General features: G+C 40.2%; 1 protein-coding gene across 10 annotated transcripts in view; it reads left to right on the forward strand.

Moving 5' to 3' along the window:
- The window catches only part of acot7 (acyl-CoA thioesterase 7), a 130,531-nt gene extending 120,212 nt beyond the window's left edge, over positions 1–10,319 (forward strand). For all 10 annotated transcript variants that reach the window (XM_067591786.1, XM_067591785.1, XM_067591793.1 and 7 more), the window contains one exon: positions 9,785–10,319. In XM_067591786.1, coding sequence (XP_067447887.1) covers positions 9,785–9,883 — 99 coding nt within the window. In that variant the 3' untranslated portion in view covers positions 9,884–10,319. The remainder of the gene's footprint in view (positions 1–9,784) is intronic.
- Positions 10,320–10,630: the final 311 nt, after the last annotated feature.

Genomic DNA, 10,630 nt, shown 5'->3' on the forward strand with positions numbered 1-10,630 from the left:
AACATTTACACACACTTAAAAGTGCAGCATCAGCCTTTACCACAATGACACGTCTGTTTGGAAACAGACTTCTTTGCTTCTGCTCCCGCCAGAGAGAAAGTGAATCAAATGTGCATCTCAGCCGGTCGGCATTTTCAAAAGCGCCTGTCAGTCTCCCCATTTCCACTTCACAAAAAACCTGTGTTTGGTTCGCCCATTGTCTGCCTCCCTCCATGCATTCATTACCTGGTTTTCCATCTCACAAGAGCTTCTCATAGCTTTTGTTTTAATGGCAGGGAATTGCAGCGATGATTAGAGTCATTGTAATTTCTCTGTTCACCTCGATTTTATGAGAGGCTAAAAAAATCTCCTGGTGATTTTAATAATTCATCCTCAACACTATAAATGGAAATCTAAATGGAGCCTGGGCTGCCAGGGCTCTGATGTAGCATGTCAGATAAACAAGGACAAGAAAAGAGAAATTTGTGTGTCTCCGTGTGTGTGTAAGAGAAAGTATTGGACAGAAATACAGCATAGACAGACTCTGTATGTTTGTTTGTAAGAAAAAAGGATAATTAGAGCTCCTGTGTGTGTGAGAGTGGGCTTTGCGTGTAGATGTGCACGTGCTTGAACACATCACTGGGCACAAATGCGTGTGTGTTTATTTATACGTATGAGCAAGAGAAGGAGGACAAGGCTCAATCGGGGCTATTTATGGCTTTAACTATTTACTGAGGGCTTAAAAACGGGACTTTATTGATGGTGGAGTGTGGCGATGGGACTGTGATGGAAATACAACAATGACATTCATTAGCCTCATAAGCCAGATTATAGTGAGTAGAGCACAGCACGACAAACGTTTGGCCTCATCGTCTTTCCACTTTTAATTTTTACCTGCGGTCGCTACAACCATCTATTATTCTTAACAGTCCTATTAAATAGCATTTATGGCGGGCTTGTTGTGATAAAGTATTTTTATTCCAAAACGAAAAAGTGAAATTAACTGAATTAATTGTAATTGAGTGACCACAAAACTTTAGCGATACAGATATTTTCCATCTATGTAAAGATGATCAGCTCTGTCATTTTGCTTCCCTACAAGTACAATAAATACTGTTCTTTACTGTTTTGGTGACAATAAAAAGTACCTCCAAAGATCAACCTCCAGAGAAACAAAGACATTCTTCCTCTGTGGTAACATGACAACATGGCTGGCTACACAAAAGGTTTCTCACATGGAAGTTAATTTATAAGCTTGTCTGGCTTGCATAGCTGGAAATGAGGGGTTAAGTGAAACAAGATGTTTGCCTCTCAAACAGCCTTTAATTTTTTATTCCAGGGAATGCACCAACTTTCTTGTTGCTGCAACTAATTATTATTTTCATTATGGATTCATGTGTGGATTGTTTTTTTTAATTAAGCAATTAATCTCTTAGTCTACAAAATAGTGAAAATGACCAGAAAAGTTTTCAGAGCCCAAGGCGATACCTTCAGATGTTTTGTCCAAAGATATTCAATTTACAATAATATAAAACTGAGAAAAGCAGAAAACAAATATATGTAATAAAAAGAAGGAAAATCCGGAACCAACACAAAATATTAAACTGCTTTGCGTCAAAAATGATCTTAAGGATTAATAAAGTATCATAATTGTTGATTTTCTTTCGATCAACTAATGGATTAATCAACTAATTGTTTTAGGTCTAATGTATCATTGTATGAGAGGAAGGTTGATTTTGCTTTATCTTTTTAAATATGATGCAGACTTATCCCTCTCCCTCAAACCATCTTCATCTGCTGGTCCTGAAAATCCTTATGTCTCATGAAAAACAAACAAACATTTCCAAGTGTTTCTACTGTTTCTTCCAGGTGCTTATTCTTTGTCCAGGCATGACTGTAGTGAGGAGGGTTTTCAGTGTGTATCAGTGTGCACACTGAATCTTTAATATCGATCATATGTTGTGTTGGAAATGAACTCAATACACTTTGCACGACAGAATCTACTACTGTAAATGGCTAAAATTTATATCAGTGACACCCAACTCCACTCGTACACAGCCACCTCTACCAAAGCGCTCTCCACCTTCACCAGCTTGCTAGAAGCTCAAACTCATTGTCTCAAGCCTCATTCGGGATCCCTCTCATGAAGCTTGTATGAATCACAAAGCTAAAACCAGAGCTGAAACCTTTATTCATTCATTTTTTATCTTTATCTGGGCAGCACAGTCTAACAAGATGTTTTGAAAAGATCATTATCTTTCAATGATCTTTCTTTCAATAAAACTGCTCAATTTAAACTTAGAAAAACACCCCAAGGATAAAAACCAAATATCAAACCTTCACCAATGAAATTTTCATGGCATTGTGGTGGATTTGGCTGCAGTTGTTCTATAAATAGCCTGATTGAAAGGACATCTTCTGCTATTTTTGACTGCAGGTGCTCCCCCCCCCCACCCTCTATTCTCTCATCTTTGCTTTCTCTTGAGTGAGCCCATTGCGTTTACTATTTATAGATTTTCCCGTTTTAGCTCAGCAGGGGGTTTGGGACTGTGTGTGTATGTGTGTGCATGTGGGGGGGCTGTAATGGGCTGTCACTAATGTTAGTGCACTGTGGATAATGCTGAAGTGGGGAAAGAGGACAGCATGAGGAGAGAAGAGGATAACAGGGGAATACCTTGCCTCTCTGCAGCAGTACCCTTGAAAAGTACTGAAATAATATATGTACACGCGGGGGCCATCATAGAAAAAACTGAAAATGCCTGGAAGCACCTTTGCCCAATGTATATCTTTGTTGTGTTTCAGATGTATTTTAATGGGATAGCAGTTGCCTCAAGGTTAGAAAAGTGTGCTTATTACTAGAAGGTCAGCACTTTGAATCTTCAGCAGTGGTCAGTGCACACACTGAGTACCAGCTGGCAGTGGATGGATGTGGTTGTGCTGTGGTTACATTGGCCAGGGCTCAAATGTGCATGTGTTTAGCACCATTAATGAAAAGCTGGTCATTGCTCAAAACTGTCGGCATGTTCAGCAGTCCCTCTGCAGACCAGTAAATGTTAAAAATAAGTGAGTTTACATCATACATACCATATATCTAGCTTTCTCTTTATTCCTCTCCCCTCTTGTTCTTTATTTCATCTCTTCTCCCTGCCTTTTTCTTTGCCTTCATCTCCCCCCTGCCTAATTCATCCTTACTACCCCCTCGCCTTCTATTCCACCCTCCCTTCTCTCCCTGTCCGTCCATCCATCATTTCCCCCACTGTTCTTCATCTCTCCCTCCTTCCTTCTCCTCCATCTCTTCTCCCTGCCCTCCTCCCTGCTTTCTTGCTGGCAGAGACTCAGCTGGCCTCCCTTGACACGAAAACAAGCCTGGTTGTCATGGCAACCTCCTGTAGTCCACATGAATGCACTTTTATTTTTAGATGCCTCCCATTCAAGACAATCAGCAACGGGTTAACGGGTACACTCGTGCCAGTGTTGAAGATATTCCTGACTCTGTGGCAATCCAAGGCACGACACAGAGACACAGAGAGACATGAATCTGTAAAGGACTAATTAATTAAATAAAAGTCGACTTAGCGGAACATTAAGAGATTGATGCTAACTTATAAAATTTCTATACAAGTATGAGTACTTCAATATTATTTGTAATTGGAAATCTTACTGAAAATCATTTCTGACTTGAAGTTTAAAAGTCTTTTTTTTTTTAAAAAGTCTCTCAGCAGACAAGTATACATGCTGTGTACATTGTTGAATGGGATTTTACAGCACCATATTTTAGCTCAAAGAATGTCTTGTTTTATTTTGGTCATAGTTACCTGATTGTTGCCTGGTATTTGCAGCTAAAAGCTGAGACTCATTTGAACAATCCACCACTGGCTTATTGTGCTACATCTACTGCGTTGCATTATGAGATACTGTGTGTTATCGGAGAAACAAATCTAGACTACGGAAATCAGCAAATAGCAAGGATGAAACACCAAATATTGGATACCATATATTGGAATACAAAGTACATCAAATATCTGTCTATTTTTTAGCAGTGTTTTAAGGTGAATTGAACCTTTAGCAAACAACCAGCCACTGTAGCACAGGTGATCACTTAGTTATACACTGCTGCTGTCAGCACAAAACACCTTTCAACATTGTCTAAATGTCATCCTTTGTGTTGTGTCTGTCTGTCTGTCTCTCTCTCTCTCTCTCCATCAGATAATATAGGTTGGTATCTAAACTTATGCCAGTCCATATGGCTATTATTTTTCTTGTGCTGGCGGCTTAGTGCTACTTTTAAGAGACTGGCATTTGGCAGTGCCAATGATACCCCGTGCCCACTCTAATAACGGCCGTGCCAACACACAGGAACCCCTCTGGCATGGGCTCAATGAGTCCCTTTTACAAGTCTTGTCCTTGTTCCAAGTTTACACCATTTGGTTTGTCAAAGTACATTCAACTGTCCATCTAATGGACGATCAGGATGGCAGGTGAAACAGCTGTTTTTCTTGGTTGTTTGACACAATCGGCAAAGGCTCTGAGGTCTGACTATGTCTTGGTTCCCAGTGGATGACATTCAGATTGATATCTCATGTGTTTCCTGTGCAGTCCGTTGCAGCTGACCTTTTAATCATAATATTTTTTCTGCTTTGTAACAAATGTGGTCTTCAGGGATGGCAATGCCGTTCATTCGTTCAGTCCACAGCTTTAGTTTACAGTGAAGTATCTCAACAACTGTGGGGTAGATTTCCATGGAATTTCGTACAGATATCCATGGTGCCCAGAGGATGAATCCCACTGACTTTGATCCCCCGACTTTTCCTCTGGTGTCACCAAGACGTCAAAGTTTAAATTTATGACCAAATATCTGCAACACTAATTACATTCCCATCAGCTTCAGCTGTAGTTTGTATTTAGTGTCGATTAGCAACTGACGCAAAAACACAGCCTATAAGCACAGTTTCTCAGAACTGCTAGCATGGCAGTAGACTCTTGTTCAAACAATTGCCCTTGTGTTTTACACAACAGCTCTTGCCACTCTTGCCATTTGACAGGAATATACCATGTATATACATAGTTGTGCAACAGACAGTTTGTTGGAGTTATCAGGCTCACGAGAGACATAGAGCTGAATATTGTCAGTGTAACAGTGATAGGATATATCTCTAAATTTGCTAATAACATGACCTAAGGGAAGCATATATAAAGCAAATAAAATAGGACCCAAGATCAAACCTTGAGGCACACCACAGGAAAGAGCAACAGTTTCAGACATGTAAGGTCCAAATGACACAGAAAAACTCCTATCTGAGAAGTAGGAGGAAAACCAGTCCGGGGTGCTCCCTGAGACACCTACACACTGCCTAAGCCTTTCAGTCATTGTTCTGTGATCCGCAGTGTCCAAAGCTGCGCTAAGATCCAGCAGCACCAAAATGGAGTGTCACATCAGAAGACATTATGTCACTGGAGACTCTGAGAAGAGCAGTTTCAGCAGAGTGCTTCTGACAGAAACCCGATTGGAATTGATCTAAAATGTTGTGTGCAGCCAAGACATAGGTGAGCTGTTTGACAACAACTTTCTCTAAAATTTTAGAAATAAAAGGCAACTTGGATATAGGCCTGTAGTTATTGGGAACATGCGGATCAAGGTTCGTTTTTTTCAGGGCAGGCTGAACAACATCGTGTTTGAAGTAAGCTGGGACACAATCGGCAGGGAGCTGTTTATAATAGAGACCAGGCATGGACCAATAGACTCAATGCATTTTTAAGCATGGACATGGGTAAAATATCAACTGGACTGGAGGAGGATTTCATACTACCCACCAGATCAGTGAGGTCTTGCAGAGAAATGGGAGAAAAACAGTCCAAAATCGACCGCCGAATTGTGAAAAGTGGTGAGGCACATCAGGAGTTGCAGGAATGACAATGTTGTTTATAGTGTCAAACAGGACTTTAAAGATAAGATAAGATAATAAGATATAATATTCTCTGTGAAACACAAGAACCATCTCTGTGTAGTGTCATTATCATATGATAATATCTACTACTGCATCCTAAACATGGTTTAACTCATTGTCAATTATTAAAAAACTAGTGCAGTGCCCGTTCAAAATGTGCCTGTTTGGAACGGGCCGATCACTTGGCCTCTGTTATTGCTGCTTCAATGCATAGAAAAATGAATACTGTTGATGTGATGTGTGTGAATGAGTACCAACAACATGAAAGAATCTTACATTCTATTATACACAGATGTTAAGTGCTGTAATAGTGAATATTTTCTTATTTCAAGTAAAATAAGGGCTGCATTAAAAAATAAAGAGAGCTTTTGAAAAAAATATGTATCCAAAAATAAAGTGGATCATTTATATTGGGCTCTTAGATCATTTATTTTCTGTGGCTTGAGTTCAGATCATTTGAGTGGCTATGTTTGCTCAAAAGATTTGTGTTTATATGAGACACACTGGTTTTGAACTGCCTGTGGGAAGTAGCCTAAGAGTCTGTCCATTGTTGATTAAAAGCTGTATTTTTCTATTGACATTGAACATGTTACGTGTCCAAGCACGCCATGTGAAAATACTTTTCTGTACAGCTCTGATCTCCAGCTGTGCTCATGACATGCAGTCGTATATAGCCCTGAAGCCCCACTGCTGCAGAGTGGAGCGGCTCGCTGATTGCTTGTTTATTCAAAGTTTATTAATATTAATCATGTTGCATGTCCACATTGAACAAATTAAAGACGGCACTTCCTTGGGTCCCCAGCAATACAGCCACCAAGTATGAAGAAGATCAAATGAGCGGTTCTTGAGATATAAGGAGGACACACATACATACAGACAGACAGAGAGTCCTTGTTTTATAGTTAGATATAGCAGAAACAGTACGATAATAAAATAAAAATAATGGTAATGTATAAGAGTTAAAATGATTAAATAATATCTTAAAATGGTGCAATGGGACGAAGCCAATCATTACAAATCGGAGAACAACTCCTGCAAACTGTACACACATACGGTAGCAACATTATCTCTGAGGCATGATTTATGAACGAAACCTGGATATGCATTATCTTGAACCAGTGTAATTTTTACACATTAAGGCAAATTGCAGAATTTTTTTGTTGCCTGAAATGTTAAAAGCAATAGCAGCAGAGACATTCAAATTTAAGACACTATAAAACAAGCATGACTGCTTTTGCAAGGTTGATAGGTTCTGCACCAGAGAGTCATCAGTAGTAGTTGATGATCCTGCATAATCATAGTTATTAGATACTGTTACACAGGGACCAATTACACAGGGACACCAAAAGGACATTTTGAGCCCAGCATTGAATTGTCTCATTGAGTTATGCAAATGTGATCCACATGGGCGTAAACATATGCATGCACATGTGCACGCTACCAGGAAGGCACGCAGAGTATTAGCAGGGAAAAAATGTGTGTACACATACTGTAGATATACACTTGGACAAAAAAGTAGAAACACCAGTATTAAGGCTTTGTAGACGTGCTAGCTTTGATGTTATTATTCACATAACTCCTAGAGGATAGTGTCATCCCATGCTAGAGTGAAGAAGACATTTTGAAACCTGAGCAATATTAGCTATCATTTAAGGAAAAATTGTGTTATGCTTAAACAAGCATTTAGAAGACTTTTCAGCTCAAATTTCAGACTAGATAATGCTGTTTTTTGCACTAACAACTGTAAAGACAGCTTCTTGGAATAAAGGACTGGAGCATTTGGGTCTTTAGTTTTTTTTCTTTAGCCATATGAGAGAAGATTGATATCATTCTAACTCACATGGCAGCAGAACGACACAGCACCTGGAAATACATCTCCTTGGAAACCTGTTCATTAGGAGTGAAAATGCATTTTGAGCCAATCACAAGGAGCAATGTCAATCCCAGGAGTGAAGGAAAGATCACACATCCACAGAGTTAAATTTATAACAGCCAAACCAACTTCATTACTTTGTCAGTGCTTTACATGAACCTGTCCTGCACCCATAGAGTCCCATTTTCTCCAACCAGAATCATCTGGTTCCTTTGCCTTAGACAGAAACAGGACCATATCTCATATTGTTAACTGTCATTCTTCATCAGCTATAGTATAATAAGTGTCAGAAAATAATAGTTAAGTCCTGAGGGGCTTGAGTGACAGAGAGAGAGAGAAAGAGGGAGAAAAAGAGAGATGAGGGAGAGAAACACTGAGAATAAAAAAAACAACCTGAAGACATTCTTAATAAATTTACCATAAACTTGTTCGTACTGTCTCGGTGGCTTTGTGTGTGCACCCTTGATGTTTTGCATCTGTGAATTTTTCTTCTGCCAACACAAAAATACTGACAACACAAACACAAATCCTGGGACTGTGGTGAAACTTGGCATTCTTTTTGCTTTGAAGGTCAATGAACTGGAATTATCCATTACTTTCAGTTGGATGGCACAAGCAAAATTGACTGAGCAGTATGTTGACTGTTATATAACCGGCATACTACAAACACCACCAGTACTACATCTGTATTCTCCAGAACCTGCTCTACACAGAGGATATTCCCATCGGTGCTCTGCTTGTAGCCCAGCGTCGCTATCTGAATATTCTCATCACTTTTGAGTCGTGACCCCTGGGCTTGTCCCTGGCATGATGTTTTGTCATATCTGTTACCACCCTGCTTTCTCTCCATAAAGTTAAGGCGCCATCTGTCAGCTCTGCAGTCAGAGTACTGCTGAGTGGCAGGTGCTCTTGAGTCTGCCAACCAACTTGTGCAAGTACAGCGAAGAGACTCCTTCTGAGCATGTTATAACTGAGCAGTATATTTGACATACAAAAACACACAGAAACGTATATGCGTACATGCTCACATAAAATGCACTCCTCTGCGTCTTTGTTTTGTGAGAACAGTGTGCAGATGAGGGAAAGCGGGCAGCGCCGTAAAAAGAAAGTGTTGACACTGTCACTGGTGGTGGTATTGTTGTTCAAGTCACAAGGTTGCCAGGCAATCTAATTAAACTGTGCAGGGCTAGCAAGTGCTTCCTCCCACGAATCAGCAGCCAAACTGAGCTAAGTGAAAGAGAAAGAGAAGATTTGTTCTTCACAGGCCTGAAACCGCTGCACAGCGTAAAAACAGAAGTGTACAAGATATTCATAGCATCTGTATTCCAGGGAGCCTCCCTGAATTCCTGAGTATCATGGTGCTATCAATATCAAAACAAGTAATACAATATATTATGTATATTCTATGCTTTGTTTGTAGATGATGGTGCTACAGTAGAGCCAGAAACAGTGCGGTGTTCAATGGTACAGCTATAAACATTAGGTCTCCCGCTCTGTGGGCTGTGAATATCTACTGCCAATTTCATGGAAATCTGAAAATTAGTCTTTGAGTTACCAAAACTACCAAAATGTCGATTGAGAAGATTTAACCTGATGTTGGCATTAGATGAAAGGTCAGCAGTCACCAAAAATCATAGCAGTTACCCTTCAGGTACCTTGAATATTCTTATCAAATTGTATGCAGTCTGGTGAGCAGTTGTCCTGATAATGTGATGACTAAAGTAAATACTGTAGTTATAAAAGTTAATATTCATGACTCTCCCTCAGGTTGATGTATACATATAATGCAGAGCTCCAAGTTCCAATCATTCACAGTCCTCCCGTATGTCACAAACAAGATGTACAGCAGTTACAATAGCACAGCCTGGTAAATTAGATCAGAGCTTCATGCCCACGGTTATAATAACAGCAGGGGAAGCATTCCAGCGCACAACATGTGTAAATGATGAATGTGTCTGAAAACAAATCTTTTGTCTTTTTCCCTCAGATTGACGGAGAGGAGGAGCAGAGACGTTTTGAAGAGGGCAAAGCACGTTACCTCCAGAATAAAGCAAAGAGACTTGCAGAGAAGGAGCGCCTGCAGTGATGCCGCAACTCACCACAACTGAACGCCTGCAGCAACAGTATATCAATCCCTCATAACACATACAGTATGAAGCAAATATGAAGAACCATCTCTCCTCTTAATCCTCTGTAATTGTAACCTCCTATTAAACCTAAACCTGTGATGATTTTTTTCTGTGCTACGCACCAAAGTGTACGCTTATAGCTATATATGTATGTAAGAGTACATATTTTATTTTGGGGAGATTTTTATTAATGTATGAAGACTATTTATGATCACTGTCAGGGCAAAGCGACAGTCTGACTGTATTCAGAAGCAAGAGTACTATTTTGTTTTAATGAGATTTTTAAGTATGAAGACTTCATGATCAGTGTCAGTGCAACAAAGTGATAGTCTGAGCGTAAGGAAAATGATGAGTAAGTGAGTGAATAATAATGAATAAAAGATCCAAGCTTGAGTCTGGGGCTCTCGTCTTGTGTCCTTGCTAGTTTGATGATGATGATGTCATTGTCTTGGGCATGCCTTGGCAGAGAGGGCACACGCTATCCATCTTTTCAGCACTGTGTCTTTCACAGAGGAATCAGGGGAGCTCGGGGGCTTTGACTCAACTCACATCTCTCCCACGCCTGCCCTTCCCCCCTCCTTCCTCCCCGCTCTCCTCCTCCTCCTCTGCCTGTCTGTCACACTCTGACTCCAGCCTTCGCTCTGCCTTGCTGTGCTCTCTTTTCCCTTTCCTGCTTACAGTCAGGTCCTCATCGGTCTCCATTC

This window comes from Thunnus thynnus, chromosome 6 (assembly GCF_963924715.1).
Source record: "Thunnus thynnus chromosome 6, fThuThy2.1, whole genome shotgun sequence".
Taxonomy (NCBI): domain Eukaryota; kingdom Metazoa; phylum Chordata; class Actinopteri; order Scombriformes; family Scombridae; genus Thunnus; species Thunnus thynnus.